Raw genomic sequence first — 16,503 nt, 5'->3', positions numbered from 1 at the left:
GCTCCCAGCGGAGCAGGGAGCCCAATGCGGGGCTCAATCCCAGGACCCTGGGATCACGCCCTGAGCCGAAGGCAGATGCTTAACAACTGAGCCACCCAGGCGCCCCTAAGCCCTGTCCTTTTGTTGATTTAGGTTACCTCCAATCTGTATAAATAGATTTCATTATTTATTTAATGTAGAATTAAATAAAATTACTTAATAGAATGTAGAAATGTACATTCTGGTAGCAATGTCTTTAAAATAGAATGATTTTAATTCTTTATCTTTCCCTTTTTCACATGGCTGCCAGGAAGCTCAGGTCTACTTTGTTTTTTTACCCCGTGTGACTGAGGTCTTCGCTCATAACTGCCAACTCTTTTCATTTACATGGCTCTTCTGCTCTAACTCCTATATTGGTAACACTTTTTAAAAATCTGTGCTTTTCATGTTCAGCTGCTTCTAACCTTTTCCAGAAGTGGACAGGGATGGGCAGGACTGCTGTCTTGCTCAGCTCTAGAGGCACCACTGACATGGACTGCAGTATGAATGAAACTTCTGGGGAGTGGGGCATGGATAATAGACACATGTAAAGCCTAAGCACCACTTTGGTCAAGCCTTTTTCAAAATTAGGTCAGTCTCCTAGGGCGGTGGCAAAGAGAAAGGGGAAAAAGCAGGAGCTGGAAGGTGATGTGAATAGCTTCTCCCTGGTGTCAGACCTTTTGGGATAAGTACTAATTTGGTGATGATTTTTGCACTTGTGTTTTAAGAAGCAGCACAAAAGCACGGCCTGACAGAACCCGAGCGGGTCCTGGGTGAACTGGAGTGCCAGGAATGTGCCGTTCCCCCAGCAGCTGATGACAATTCACAGACCAACGGGATAGCAGACGACAGGCAGTCCTTGTCGTCGGCGGATAATCTGGTACGTTGGGGATCCTCCTATACAGACCCGTTCGGATTTTTACTTCTTGAGAAGATGCAGAATTAAGTCTCTAGCAGAAGAAATGAGTGAAAACCAGCAGACGCTCTTCAGTTAGTCACACAGTCCTGGCCTGATACGCTCTGTATTAGGAGGTTCCGTTCTTGGAATGTGCTGCTCTTGGTTGTGCATAGCATCGTTATTAAACCTTGTGTATTCAGACTTTTAAAAACTTAGATTTTCTGGGCTTTTCTTTTCTCTCTCATTATACATTCATTATAGAAGAAAGAGAAAATGCAGAGAAGGAAAAATAGGGAAATAAAAGTCATCCATAATCCCCTGACCTAGAAATAGCCCTTGTTAACATTTTACTTATGTCCTTCTAGATTTTTCTCTCCTCATATTTTTCCACTTAAGTGTAATCACATGACATGCTTCTGTTTTGTAACCTGCTTTTGAAACTTAGCGTATATTATGAACATCCTTTCAGACCCATAGATCTGTCTGCCACATCATTTTTTTTAAATAGCTTTGTTGTTTTCTTGAAAATGCTATGTATGAACAGGCGAAACAGGGAGAAATATGATGTTAACATCCCACCTGAACCCACTCTCTGCACCTTTTCACTGGTGTTTCTCAATCTTTCGCATTATCAGTGCCCGCCCCAGCCTTTTTATAGATTGCTTTTTCTGATGCACCGCCCCCTTTCATGACTTTAAAACGACTGGAACTGGATATCTGATTATGATTATGTTTATGATTATATCTGTGCTCTATACATACAAAGAATAAGATTTTTTCCACCCCCACCCCCCGGATATCCCTTCACCAAGAACCAATACCTGTCCCTGTCTTAGTCTGGGCTGCTGTAACAGAATACCATAGATTGGGTGGCTTATAAACAATAGTAATTTATCTCTCAAAGTTCTGGAAGCTGGGAAGTCCGAGATCAGGGTATTGGCAGTTTTGGTGTCTGGTGAGGGCCTGTTTCCTGGTTCATAAATGGCTGTCTTCTTAAGGACACTAATACCATTCACAAGGACTCTTCCCTCTTGATGTAATCACCTCCCCAAAGCCCCACTTCCAAATACCTTCACTTTGGGAATTAGATGTCCACCTGTGAGTGGAGGTGGAGAGGGCACAGCATTCAGTCTGTAGCAGTCCCCATTGGATTATGTCATCCCCATTAAGAATGCACTTACAGGGATGTACTCAAATCTGTACGAAAGACTCTTGCCTAATATACTAGGCTGTGACTTGCTTTGTTTTATGGACATCTTTCCACATCAGTACATACAGACCTAACTAATTGTCGTAGCGGTCATGTCAAATTCTGTCCTGTGGATTGCCATAATCTATTTTACCAATTCCCTGTTAGGTTTTTATGTTACTTCAGTTTTTTATCACAGGAAATACTTCTATAATGAGCATCCTTATAGATAAATCTTGTGCACATCCTTAATTTTTTCTTTAGGATAAATTCCAAGTGATATTGCTGGGTCACGAGTTGGAAGCTTTAAGGCTTTTGTTCCTTAACATCACATTAGCCTGCTGGGAAGGTAATGCTCGAGTCTCTGCCCACCTGTAGGCTATCAATGCTCATTTCCCTATTCCCTCATTAAAACTGGGCAATAGCCTTCATTCCAAATTTCGCTGGTCTGATGGGAGAAAGAGCCCGCCTTAATAATTAGTAATAAGATTATTTAGGTTTATCTGCCATTTGCATTTCTTAGTGAATTGCTTATTCATGTATTTTTGCCTTTTTTTTCATTGGGTGGAAGGTTTCTGTATTTCCTTAATGAATTATAAGAACTTTTTGTATATCAAGCATATTAGTCTTTGTCATATGTTACAAATACTTATTTTTATTTTTTAATGTAGCTTTTTTAGTTAAAGAAGTATATTTTAAAATGCCTATCATTTTTTCCCCATCTATCCTGCAGTAGTGTTCTTAGAAATACCACTATCCAAGCTAATATAATTACTTATACACATGACCCTTAAATAATGCGAGGGTCCCCCTCCCCATGCAGCTGAAAATCTGCATTTAACTTTTCACTCCCCCAGAATTTAACTACTGAGAGCCTACTGTTGACTGGAAGCCTTACCAATAGTATAAACAATGGATTAACACATATTTTGTATATGTATTATATACTGTATTCTTACAGTAAAGTAGAGAAAAGAAAATCATAAGAGAAAATACTTTTACAGTACTGTACTGTATTTATTGAAAAAAATCCACATATAAGTGGCCCCATGCAGTTCAAGTCCGTGGTGTTCAAGGGTCGGCTGTATTTGTGTTAGATTTTTAACGGTTTAACGTTTGCTCATTTATCATTTTAAGCCATCCATACCCACTTTTTGAAGGACAAGGAACAAGGTTTTAGAATTGCTAAAATGACTCCCCCATAGCTCCGATTTTGGCATATTGTCCCCTCCCCCACATTCCTCACTTCCCCATTGAATAAATAACAGAATTTTAAATTTCCATGAGATAATTACATTCCTTATTTTTGAAAAAGAGTTCTTTTATTTTGACCCCTTGATTTTTCGCTTATTTTTTTCTAACCCTAGGAATCAGATGCACAGGGACATCAAGTGGCCGCTAGGTTCTCTCACATCCTGCAGAAGGACGCCTTCCTGGTGTTTCGCTCCCTTTGCAAGCTGTCCATGAAACCCCTTGCTGAAGGCCCCCCAGATCCAAAGTAAGCAGACAGTAGTTCTTGGCCGTGTATTGACCCAGACGACCCAGGAGGATGTTGGGGGTTCCAGGAAACCCCAGTGCCCTGTCCCCTGGTTGGTGTGAATGCAGGAATTTACAGCTTTTCAGACTCCTGCTGTCCCTATAGCTCTTTCATGATGGATTGTCTCTGTGTCCACACCAAGATTTTGCCCAGTGTTGCTTTCCTTGGTTTATATGCAAAAAAGAGTTGTTAAATTGAACGTGCACCCTCTTTTTCCCTGACTAATGAATTTAATCTGGAGCAGGGTGGGCAGAGGCGGGATGTGGACAAACCTGACTTCCCTGCCCTCATGGAAAACCTCTGCTCCGTGGGTACAGATTTAAGCCCAGCTGCAACCCAGAGAATCCAAACCTTTCTTCGGAGTGAACCAGTTACTGCAGAGAGGATAGCGCTTCGGGGCCGGAGAGCCGCACTTACACTCCTGTCTTGCTTGAAAGCCCCTCCATAGCCATCTGCCCTACTGAACCTCCCCTGAAAAATGGGAATGTGGGAAATGGTCGTACTGGATCAGTCACATAAAGTGATATAATCGCATCCTGAGTGGGGGGCCCTGCACTTTGTGTTTTATTGTCACTTTTATTGTTGGTCTCTAATAATAATCCTCAATTCTTCTGTTGAGACATGATGGCCATTAAGGAGATGATTCAGGAAAATTTCTGTCTCTCTGGCTCTGTGGGGAGGGTGGAGAACGTGAGGCAGGTGGGTCAAGAGCACTGTTGCTGTTTGTGCGTAGAGACAGAGCAGGACACAGGGTTTAGTCTTGCAGGTATGATGGTTAGTTGCAGAACCAGCTCTCTGGAGTCGCTTTATACTTACTTTGTTCCTGCTAAATACCCTGTTTTATGGCAGGGAGAGGAAAAGGATAGTAGGAGTTGGCTGCTCTTGTCCTCATGGGCCTGCAGGTCCCAGGAGGACCCACCTCATGCCATCTGCCCTCTGGCTCTTGGCATCTAGGTGCCAATTCTTAACTCATTGGCTCTCAGAAAATTCTGCTCGCTGGTAGAGGAGCGAGGCCTTCTCAAGAAACACACTATTTAAAATCGAATCTTTTAGCGCTGTCCCCGTCCTTCCCTTCCTGTGCCAGATCCCACGAGCTGCGTTCCAAGGTGGTTTCCCTGCAGCTGCTCCTGTCCGTGCTGCAGAATGCCGGCCCCGTCTTCAGGACTCATGAGATGTTCATCAATGCAATCAAGCAGTATCTCTGTGTGGCGTTGTCCAAAAACGGTGTCTCTTCAGTGCCTGATGTCTTCGAGCTCTCTCTTGCCATTTTTCTTACTCTTCTGTCAAACTTCAAAATGCACTTGAAAATGCAAATAGAGGTATGGGGTCCAAAATGATTTTTGTGGGGGTTCGTTTTGTTTTGTTTTTTTGTTGTTGTTTCTTTTTTTTTGTATGATGCTTCTACACAAAGAGTTAACTAGACTTACATGGTCTGCTTGCTGACACCCCAGAGAACTTTTGAATGAATGAGAGAATACCTTTTCCTAAAAGTTCCTGCCCCCAAATCTTGCATGCCTTCATTTTAACCAGAAGTTTAGATTGAGTGGCCCATGTGCTGGGCTCAGTCCTCTGAACATCATTGTTTAGCCTCTAAATTATTTGAAATAACCTGAATTAGTTGGCAAATTGAGAAGTCGTTTTCCTTTCATTTTACATGAAAATCAGGTTTCTGGTTTCTTTCGGGATTGTAACACTAGGCTCAGCTCTTGCTGGTTGCTGAGGAGCATGTGCTCCTCTAGGGGGGCCTCCGTCCTCCAGGTCGCAGTGGTCCCGCCCGGCTAGCCATTCCCATGGGAGGCCAGGCTTCCGACGCGCCTCAGCAGTGCGTGTGTGCACGCTGCTCTCTTACTTCTCCCCAGGCTACCTCACTCGTCGGAGCTGCCTGTTCCCTAAAGCCTTTGGGGGTTTTGAGCCCTAATTTAAATGGTATTAATTGGTGTCCCCCTTTGTCTTCATGTCATGTAGGTGTTTTTCAAAGAGATTTTCCTGAACATACTAGAAACATCAACAAGTTCTTTTGAGCACAGGTGGATGGTCATTCAGACTCTGACAAGGATCTGTGCAGGTATTTTTACTCTGAGGGTGCTCATCCGTTGACTCACCCAGAAATACTTGTCCAAAATCCAGATTGAGACCTTTGTTGACCTCCTGCGTTTAGAGTTTTAATACAGCGCTCGGAAAGCCTCACCCTAAAGGCTAATGCTAACCTAACCTCTAGTCCGGCTCTGCTTCTCCCTTAGAGGATGACCAGCTCAGTCTGGTTTGCCCTGCACTTCGTGGTCTCCACACAGAAAGTCCCACATCCTGGGAAGCCTCCTAATCCTGCAAAATCCACCTACGAACCGAACACTTTGTTAGTCACAGGGTCCAAGGTATTGGTGCTGCCAACCCTTGGTTGGATGCTAAGGTCGGTTCGGTTTTACCTTATCACCGTACAATTGTGTGGCTGTCAACCAAGCCTCCCACTTGTCTGTCATCAAATAGAATTCCATAAGTGACAACAACCTTGAGAGGTGGATCGGGCAATTGTTGTCCCATTCTTAGGAGGGAAGTGAGCCTTGGAGAGGTGAGCTGCTCAAGATTCCAGTTAGTGCCGAGGCAGGCCTCAGAAGAGGGGCTCCCCCGACTTCTAGTACATCTGACACGCATTTCCTGAGGGAGGCTTGTCTACGTGAGTCAGTGATTCAGTGGGAAGCATTTTTGAAAAAGGAATCTCATTGAACAAAAAAATGTAACTGCTGTGTCTATTGTATCAGAATTTCTAATATCTCTTTGTTATTTTTCAAGACGCCCAGTGTGTTGTAGATATTTATGTCAACTACGACTGTGATTTAAATGCTGCTAACATTTTTGAGCGCCTCGTGAATGATTTATCCAAAATCGCTCAGGGAAGAAGTGGACATGAGCTGGGAATGACACCTCTGCAGGTAAAAACACTGAAAACATTCATTTATATATGTATTTTTATTTTATTTATTTATTTATTTTAAAGATTTTATTTATTCATGTGACAGAGAGACAGCCAGTGAGAGAGGGAACACAAGCAGGGGGAGTGGGAGAGGAAGAAGCAGGCTCCCAGCGGAGAAGCCTGATGTGGGACTCGATCCCGGAACGCCGGGATCACGCCCTGAGCCGAAGGCAGACGCTTAACGACTGCACTACCCAGGCGCCCCATATATGTATTTTTAAAGATCTTTAAATTTATCCATCTGCAAGAGAGTGCAGCGAGAGCATGAGCTGGGGGGGAGAGGGTCAGAGAGAGAGGGAGGGGCAGACTCCCTACAGAGCATGGGAGCCCGACACAGGGCTCCATCCCAAGACCCTGGGATTGTGACCTGAGCAGAAGGCAGCCGCTTAACCGACTGAACCACCCAGGTGCCCTCCCCCCAATTTACATTTAAGGTGCATTTGTTTCAGGGTGTCTGGGTGGCTCGGTTGGTTAGGTGTCTGACTCTTGATCTCTCAGCTCGGGTCTTGATCTTGGGGTCGTGAGTTCAAACCCTGTATTAGGCTCCATGGCCAGCGTGGATTTTTATTTTTAAGGACCCATTTTTATTTGAAAAAAATAATAAAGTGCATTCATCTCAGTAAACATTTATTGAGCACCACGGTGTGCCAGGCCGGCACTGTCCCTGGTGCTGGGATTCAGCAGGGGAACAAAACGCAGTGCGTGTGAATGTGTACAACTGCTGTGGTCACATTTACAAGCCAACATGGAGAAGTAAGCTGCAGAAAAGAATAAAGCAGGGATAAGGGGGTGCTAGAAATGAGGGTGCTGTCATTTTTAATGGGGTCACAAAGGTAGTCTCTCTGAGAGGGTGACATTTGAGCCGAGACCTGTAGGAAGTCAGTTCACTCTCAGTCACCTTTCCAAAGCTTATATGAAAACATGATCCTAGGCTCCAGTAGGGCAAAGGAAATTGTCTCTTATCCAATTGCCTCATTGGAGGGCCCACACAGAGAAGAGGATTTTAAGCTAAGGCCTCGGAACGAACTGGTCAGAAGGTCTGTGAGCTGCCTTGAATCGTGTAGAATTTTGGTGTAAGGGCATTTTCCCTACAAGGTCCATCGCTGTCATTAGACTCACAGAGAGATCTGTGCCTCCTTAGGTACTGTTTTGAGTAGAAAATATTTGCATTTGTTTAGGTTATCTGTGATTCACATTCAATTTTTTAAGAAACGCTACTTTTTTAAAAATTAGTATATTTATTTGTAGGGCAAGCCTTAAAATTGAACGCATTTGTGAGTGTTTGAAGAGTAAGAACGGGGGCGCCTGGGTGGCCCAGTCATTAAGCGTCTGCCTTTGGCTCAGGGCATGATCCCAGAGTCCTGGGATCAAGCCCCACCTCGGGCTCCCTGCTCCACTGGGAGCCTGCTTCTTCCTCTCCCACTCCCCCTGCTTGTGTTCCCTCTCTCACTGGCTGTCTCTCTCTCCCTGTCAAATAAATAAATATTTAAAAAAAAAAAAAAAAAGGTAAGAATGTGTCCAGAACCACTCATTTGTTGCATGATGTACAATTCTTTCTCTTTTTTGCGGGTGGGGGGGGGTCACTGGTTAAGACCCTATTGATTTTTAGTTTTTATTTATTTTGAGCAATTTTTTCCCAAGGTTTTATGTATTTGAGAGAGCGTGCATGTGTGCGAGGGGAGGGAAGGAGTAGAGGAGGAGGGAGAGAGGGAGGGAGAATCCCAAGCAGACTCTGTACTAAGTGCTGAGCCTGATGTGGGGCTCAATCTCATGACCCCGAGATCATGACCCGAGCTGAAACCAAGCGTCAGATGCTTAACCAACTGAACCACCCAGGCACCACAACCCTATTGGTTTATTTATTTATTTTTAAAGATTCTGTTTATTTATTTGACAGAAAAAGAGAGAGTGAGCACACAAGCAAGGTGATCAGGAGAGGGAGAAACAGGCTCTCCGCTGAGCAGGGAGCGCAATGCGGGGCTCAATGACCCTGGGATCATGACCTGAGCCGAAGGCGGACACTTAACCAACTGAGCCACCCAGGCACCCCAACCCTATTGGTTTATTTTTATTTTTATTTTTTAAAGATTTTATTTATTTATTTGATAGAGATAGAGACAGCCAGCGAGAGAGGGAACACAAGCAGGGGGAGTGGGAGAGGAAGAAGCAGGCTCATAGCAGAGGAGCCCGATGTGGGGCTCGATCCCACAACGCCAGGATCACGCCCTGAGCTGAAGGCAGATGCTTAACCGCTGTGCCACCCAGGCGCCCCAACCCTATTGGTTTATTAAAAAGGAAAGTGTCTTACAAGCAATGAAATAACTTCCTTTTAAAAATCCAGATAACACTTGGGGCACCTGGCTGGCTCAGTAGGTGAAACATGCAACTCTTGATCTGGTGGTCGTGAGTTCAAGTCCGTGTTGGGCATAGAGTTTACTTAAAAAGAAAAAAATTCACATAACACTGTTCCTTTTAGGAAAGCACACATCTCCTATTTTTCTACTAGGCTGTTTGTAATGAACAGCTTTAGAGATTTTCAGGGTTTTTGCAATGAACTCTTAATATTTACATCACCTGTTAACTTTTCCTTGGGTTCTGTGCTTAATAGCACTGAATGTCAAGTGATTATCTCGTATTCTCACAGAATTCCCTAAGAGTTCCGTAGATGTCTGCACTCAGTTTATCTGTTAAGTCTTGTGCCATATCCCTTCTGTCCTTTAGGAGCTCAGTCTGAGGAAGAAAGGTTTGGAGTGCCTCGTGTCCATTCTCAAGTGCATGGTGGAATGGAGCAAAGACCTGTATGTGAATCCCAACCACCAGACCAGCCTTGGTGAGAGGGCTTGCTGCATCACCACCTCCATTCCCATAATGGCTGTTGGGAAAGTCGTCCTTTTGTCGCTTTCTTAGAATTAGCAAAACGCTTTAGTTTGCTGACTACCTTAAAGCTTCTGCTTTTTAATCCATCTGGAATTGGCGGGGGGGAATAGTGTGAGTTATGCTCTGATGTCATTTTCCCAAATGGAGAGACAGTTGTTCTGATTTTTTAGTAGTCTCTCCTCCCCTCACCACCTTGAAGCACCACCTTTATGATACACCAGATTTCCCTGTGTAAGTCTGTTTCTGAATTTTCTGTTCCATTCTATGGATTTGTCTGTTCTTGCACCAATACCACACTTTTCAGATGCCTTGAGTTCTTGAGTGAGTTTGATACCTGTTAGGATAGGTCTTCCTATTCGTTGTTCTTCAAGTGTCTTGACAGTTTTTGTACTTATTGTTCTTTCATGTGAATTTTGGAATTAGCTCATCAAGTTCCACAAAAAAGTAGATTTTTAAGTAAAGTACCTGAGCGATATCAAAGTTTCATGCTTACGGCTCTTACGGTATAAATGTCATTGTTACAGCTCTGGCAAAGGGAACTACAGAGCCAGACCTGAGCTCAGGTGTGTCTGTATCCCATGTGTTGATTTGGTTTCCTTTGCTTTTATGTCGTTGCAGGTCAGGAGAGGCCCACAGATCAGGAACTGGGGGATGGGAAAGGCCTTGACATGGCAAGACGGAGCAGTGTGACATCCATGGAGTCCACAGTGTCCTCGGGGACCCAGATGGCTGTCCAGGATGATCCGGAGCAGTTTGAGGTCATCAAGCAACAAAAGGAAATTATTGAACATGGCATCGAGCTGTGAGTATGGCTGTATCTCTTGGGGCCTCTGACAAAGCCACGTTTTCTCTGGGAACCTGGGACTGACTGCACTAGGGGAATACCTGTTACCAAGGCCAGTGCTGGCACTCGCAGCCAAGCCTCCCTGAGCCAGGCAGAGTGAGTGAGTGAGAGAGTAGAAGAGGGGGAGGCAGATTGAGATTGAAATTTAATAGCTTTGTGTAGTTGATGCCTGGTCTTTTTATTTTTCTTTTACCTAATGCAAGAAATTAAACCAATTTAGAAAATAAAAGCATGAAGCAAGAATGTTTAATCAGTCATAAAATTATTATTTAAAGGAAATCACCATTGGTAACAATTTTCCAACTATATCTTTTGAATAGTTCCAACATACGGAAGAAATAACTCTTGCCATGTTAGCGTTATCTATGTATATTTTTTTCTGAACCATTTGAAAGTAATTTGCACCCACCATAATACCTCAGCCGTGTATCTTTGAAAAACGACATTCTCTCATCATCATTAGTACAAGCATTGGTACATCTTAATGTGTTTCTTTTCAGTCTTTCACACACAAAAATACGTAAACTCAGTCTCCTATCCTGTCCAACTTTTGAATGATTAGTTAACTTAGTAAATTCAGTTTGGTTTAAAAGTTGATGTTATAATACTTACTAATTGAAGTGTTGATCTCATTTCCACTCTCCCCGGCCCTGTATTGCCCCCAGTCTGTTCTCCCCGCAGCAGCTACTCTTTTAAAAACTTAAATCTGGTCTTATTACTACCCCGCCTAAAATCATTCCAGGTTTCCCTCTCCTCATCACAGCCTGATCCCGTCCCCACCGCCACCGACCTCATCTCCTGCCAGTACCCAAGTCACACGGTGCACTTCAGTCCCTTAAACACCTTGAGCTCTTCTCACCATTGTGCCCTCTGCTTGGAATACTCCTGGGTCTTTTTCCTCCCTCAGGTCTGACGAAACATCTCTTCCTCAAGGGAGTCTTCTGTAGCCGCCTGTCTGCAGACTGCTCTCACTCGCACCTGATCTATGTACTTCCTTCACGGCCCTTGCCCCAGCACATAATCATTCTCCAGTGCAGGGCCTGGTAAATAGCACACTGAATTTAGCCATAGTGAAGTGTGCCTGCCTTTAACAGGAGACAGAAGCTGTATTTAAGCACTGTTAAAGGAAATCCCAACGGGGATAGCCTAGGGCTGTTATATTGGCTCTCATGGACATCAGAGATCCAGGCTCTTTTACTCTTTCTTCTTCGCCATCATTTTTTTTTCTTTTTTTTTTTTTTTTAGGGGGGGAGGGCAGAGGGAGAGAGAGAATTTTAAGCAGCCTCCACACCCAGCGCAGAGCCTGACATGGGGCTTGATCTCACAACCCTGAGATCATGACCTGAGCCGAAATCAAGAGTTGGATGCTTAACACAGTTTTCACCTTCAGTGTTCCCTCATGGTTTAAGGTGACTGCTAGAGCACCAGCCATCACACATATACTGGGGAATAAAGGGGAAAGTGCAAAAAGAATATACCTCCCAGCCAAGCCAGTTTTGTTTAAGGATCCTTCCTAGAAGTACTGACACCATTTCTGCTCATATATCACAGGCCAGAACTTTATCACGTGGCCATACTTTAAGGGAAGCAGGAAAATGTAGTTTTTATTCCAGGTGGTTGTGTGCCTAGCTAAACATCTAGGGCTCTATTACTGTTGGAGAGGAGGAGAACAGATGTTGGATGACAGCCATCAGACTCTGCTGTAGCTAGGTCAGAAATTAAAGGTGAATTCAGAGAAGGCTCAGGACTCACAGGACCTTCCTGAGCTGATAGGCAATGACTGTTCATGCCTCAGATGCCAGCTTTTTTTATCCTCTAGATTTTGAAATAAGCAACCCGTGTCTTGTCTCTTCTTGAAACAGTTTCAACAAGAAACCCAAGAGAGGCATCCAGTTTCTCCAGGAGCAGGGCATGCTGGGAACATCAGTTGAAGACATTGCCCAATTCCTGCACCAGGAGGAGCGCCTTGATTCTGTAAGACTGGGGGTTGGACGCTTGAGTGTAGGTTTTATCGGGTTTCATCAGCTTGAACCTAGAGCGTGGCGGACCCTGAGTGCAGTGGCTATTGTCCACACCCCTGTTTATAGCAGTCCTACTTATTCCTTTGGCCAGTGTTGCAAAAAGCTCCCAAGAGGTAGCTGTGTACTTGGTGGAGTGTCAGAACCCGAAGTGTCCCTTGGCTGCTAGAAACTTCTGGCTGCCTGTCTGCAGCTAACCTCCCCCCTTGAGTGTGTCCCATCATTTTTTCATCTTTAAGTCTCTCGTGCCTCCTCCTCCTGTTCTGTCTGAGACAGGATAGACTGAGCCTGGAATGGGTGGGTGGGTAGGCAGCAGGCAGGCTTGGAGTCGCCTAGCTTTTCTATCAGGCCAGCCTGTTCTGGGTGTGAAGAGCAGGGCATTCTGCCCCCCCACCCCCGCCACTCTGCCTGAACTGTGTTTTACTGTGGGTTCACATATGACAGTTTCTAGATGTGAGTGGGTGTGTATGTTTCAGACCCAAGTAGGTGATTTTCTGGGAGACAGCACAAGGTTCAACAAGGAAGTGATGTATGCCTACGTGGACCAACTTGACTTCTGCGAAAAGGAATTTGTCTCAGCCCTGCGGACGTTTCTAGAAGGTTTCCGTCTACCTGGGGAAGCCCAGAAGATTGATCGATTAATGGAGAAATTTGCTGCAAGATACATAGAGTGCAACCAGGGGTGAGTGCTATGTTGAAGTCCCTTCCATGTCATCTTTTTGCCGCCTCAGAGCACTGATCTTAGTTTGGTTGGGAGTTGAGTTTAATCTTTCTAAATCTGTGCCAAACAACCAAAGTTTCTGTTACGATGTGCCAGATACTGTGCTGAGGGATTATCTCAGATAAGACCTCACAGCTTTTGTTTCTGTCCCCTTTCTGCAGACAAGAAGATTGAGGACCAGAGAGGCTAAGTAACTTGCCCATGTTCACACAGCTAGAGCCAAAGCTGTTTGGATAAGAGTAATTTTATGAGTTGAGAAGAGGCCCTTGGGCACCTCTTTCCTAATTAAGAACAGCTCCCTGATTTAACATATGGGGTAGATCACAAGGAATTTTGGCTTTTCTTTGATTACATACCGATGGGCAGGTTATAAAAAGTGGCTGCATAACTAATAAAACCCGCCTAAGTACACGATTTCATCTTAGGTCTTCTTTTGGTGGGCAGTTCATGTTTCTCTAGAAAGTGCAAATTAAAAAGAGAGCTAACCTTTATTAAACATCTCTGGGGGCACATGGGTGGCACAGTAGGTCGAGTGTCTGACTCTTGGTTTTAGCTCATGTCATGATCTCAGGGTCATGAGATCGAGTCCCGAGCCGGCCTCTAGGCTCAGTGGGAAGTCTACTTAAGACTTTCTCTGGGGCGCCTGGGTGGCTCAGTCGTTAAGCATCTGCCTTCGGCCAAGGGTATGATCCTAGGATCCTGGGATCGAGCCCCTCATCAGGCTCCCTGCTCTGCTAGGAGCCTGCTTCTTTCTCTCCCACTCCCCCTGCTTGTGTTCCCTCTCTCACTGGCTGTCTCTCTCTGTCAAATAAATAAATAAAATCTTTAAAAAAAAAAAAAAGCAGAAGAAGACTTTTTCCCTCTGGGGGCGCCTGGGTAGCTCAGCCATTAAGCATCTGCCTTCGGGCTCAGGTCATGATCCCAGGGTCCTGGGATCGAGCCCCGCATCGGGCTCCCTGCTCAGCAGGAAGCCTACTTCTCCCTCTCACACTCCCCTTGCTTGTGTTCCCTCTCTCGCTGTCTCTCTCTGTCAAATAAATAAAATCTTAAAAAAAAAAAAAAGACTTTCTCCCTCTGGCCCTCCTCCTTCATGTGTGCACACGTGCATGCTCTGTCTGTCTCTCTCTAAAATAAATCTTTAAAAACAAAAAACAAAAACACGTCTCCTGTATGTCAGCCATGCCATGGGTTTTACATACATTTCATTTAATTAATGGTAAGCGTGGGAGTAGTGTCTCCATTTTTTAGAGAGGTAACTGAGGCTCTGGGAGATTGAGCAACCTGTCCCCAGTTAATCAGCTAGTAAGTAACAGAGCAGGATTGAACATGGATTGTCTAACTCAAAAGCTCACACTCTTTCCCCTGGGCATAAAGTGAAGAATGTCTGAATATACTGTGAACATGCTGTGAAAATTGTTCAGTAGAGACATTTTGATAACAGTTTGCCTCTCGGGTCAACTTGGTTTTCATATTCATTGGTTCTAATCCTCCAGGTGCACAGCAAGCTGTTCCCATTAGATGTATGGTCAACAGAGGCAGCATCTGGTCATTTTAACCCAGTGGACATTAGAATTGCCGTGAAGACAGAGGAGATGTTACTTATTTTGAACGTATCTCCTGTGTGGACCTGGGGACCTTGGTCTGTTTCTCTTAATGGCTAAACATGTTAGATTGTTTCATCTTAGAACACAGACCTTTTGTTAGGTTCTCCAGAGTTTCTCCCTTTCCTTTTGGGGATGATTTGGACAGACCAGTTTTTGTAGCTTTAGTCTCACCTATTTTGAGGCTGTGTATCCACACATTTTTGTCTTTTCTTGTCTAAGGCAAAGAAGTCAGACTTCACCGGCATGTTATGTAGAATAACATAAATTTTTTTCTTCAGATTTTGCTATTCAGTATTACAGTGGGTAATGTAAGCTGTAAGTAATAACTGAACAGCAGTTTTCTTTTCTTTTTTTTTTTTAATATCTGCTGCCAGCATGGGGCTTGAACCTACAAACGCAAGATCAAGAGTCACACGCCCTATCGACTGAGCCAGCCAGTCGCCCCTGAACAGCAGTTTTCGTCCTCTTGCTTCCCAGTGCCTAGCACAAAGTAGATGCTGTCAGGAGCAGGACCAGCGTGAGGCAGGTGAGGCACAAGGGTGCAGACTGTAAGAGGGCCTCACTGTCATGTTCAGAGTGAGGGTCTCCTTGCATTTTGTGCTCTGGGTGCCTCACTTGCCACACCCTAATCCGGGGTTCTGGCTGCACCTTAAGAATCTTCTTTAAAACTTGACTTAAAAGTGCTTTATTCAAAGAAACCTAAAACCTGACACAATTTCTTAATTAGCTGTTTCTACACTCAAGGTCATTAGTTATTATTCAATGGTGATAGAAGCATGACTAGTTTGGCATCACTTGAAACAGTCGGCCTGCTTTCAGTGCAGCGTGTCTCCATTAGCCTCTTCTCTGTGTGTATTCTTACATCTGAAACCTTCTCTTCCAGGCAAACCCTGTTTGCTAGTGCTGACACTGCGTATGTCCTAGCGTACTCAGTTATCATGCTAACCACCGACTTGCACAGCCCTCAGGTAAAATATTTTAATGATTTATATATTGTAGTAGCTAAATAAGGAGTTTTATTTGGGCCATTGGATGTTTTCTGAATGGCTTTTAATTTTTTGTAATTTCAGGTAAAAAATAAAATGACAAAAGAACAATACATTAAAATGAATCGGGGTATCAATGATAGTAAAGATCTCCCGGAAGAATATCTCTCAAGCATCTATGAAGAAATAGAAGGCAAGAAAATTGCCATGAAAGAAACAAAAGAGCATACGATCGCAACCAAATCTACTAAGCAGAGTAAGGTCTAATGACAAATTATTTCTATTTTAATTTTCAAGTGTATTGGATTGCATGATTAAGTTCCCTGATGATAAATTTAATTTGCCTATCTAGATACCTGAATAGTAAATGTGTTTGAATCAGTTATTGTGATTATGTTGATTCTCTCATACCCATCTTCTTGCTAGATTTGTGATTAGCCACAAGAAGGAATTTAAAATGAGTAATCTGAGAGCTAAATTATCCCACGCGGTGTTCCTTAAAACTGCTTTAACGCCAGTGGTGATTGTACCAGCCTTGCTGAGAATCCTGTGAGGGAAGGCCTGTGACTCTCTCGGCTTCCACAGAGCGTAGAGATTGAGAGCACAGGCTGCAGAGCCACACCGGCCGGGGTCAAGGCCCACCTCCCCTACGTACTGGGCAAGGTGCTGAGCCTCTCTGTGCCTCATTCCCCCCTTCAGTAAAATGGTGATATTCGGAGCACACTCGTGGAGGTGCTCGGGAGGATTTGTGACTTAACCGTTGTAAATCTTTTAAAACTGTGCCTAGCCCATAGCGAGCACTCAGACGGTGTCAGCAGCTACTGTGAGACTCTCATTTCTTTG

The 16,503-nt window shown here is 44.2% G+C and overlaps 1 protein-coding gene across 2 annotated transcripts in view; it reads left to right on the top strand.

Annotated features, from left to right (window-relative positions):
- The window catches only part of ARFGEF2 (ADP ribosylation factor guanine nucleotide exchange factor 2), a 93,323-nt gene that overhangs the window by 34,044 nt on the left and 42,776 nt on the right, over positions 1-16,503 (top strand). For both annotated transcript variants that reach the window (XM_002912990.4, XM_019799774.2), the window contains exons 8-18: positions 747-898; positions 3,473-3,603; positions 4,727-4,961; positions 5,608-5,707; positions 6,430-6,569; positions 9,332-9,440; positions 10,106-10,289; positions 12,194-12,305; positions 12,826-13,031; positions 15,558-15,642; positions 15,745-15,916. In XM_002912990.4, the coding sequence (XP_002913036.1) occupies positions 747-898; positions 3,473-3,603; positions 4,727-4,961; positions 5,608-5,707; positions 6,430-6,569; positions 9,332-9,440; positions 10,106-10,289; positions 12,194-12,305; positions 12,826-13,031; positions 15,558-15,642; positions 15,745-15,916 (1,626 nt within the window). The remainder of the gene's footprint in view (positions 1-746; positions 899-3,472; positions 3,604-4,726; positions 4,962-5,607; positions 5,708-6,429; positions 6,570-9,331; positions 9,441-10,105; positions 10,290-12,193; positions 12,306-12,825; positions 13,032-15,557; positions 15,643-15,744; positions 15,917-16,503) is intronic.

This window comes from Ailuropoda melanoleuca, chromosome 13, assembly GCF_002007445.2.
Source record: "Ailuropoda melanoleuca isolate Jingjing chromosome 13, ASM200744v2, whole genome shotgun sequence".
Taxonomy (NCBI): domain Eukaryota; kingdom Metazoa; phylum Chordata; class Mammalia; order Carnivora; family Ursidae; genus Ailuropoda; species Ailuropoda melanoleuca.
The sequence above is the reverse complement of the archived record's forward strand: the minus strand, read 5'-3'. Positions and strand labels throughout refer to the sequence as shown.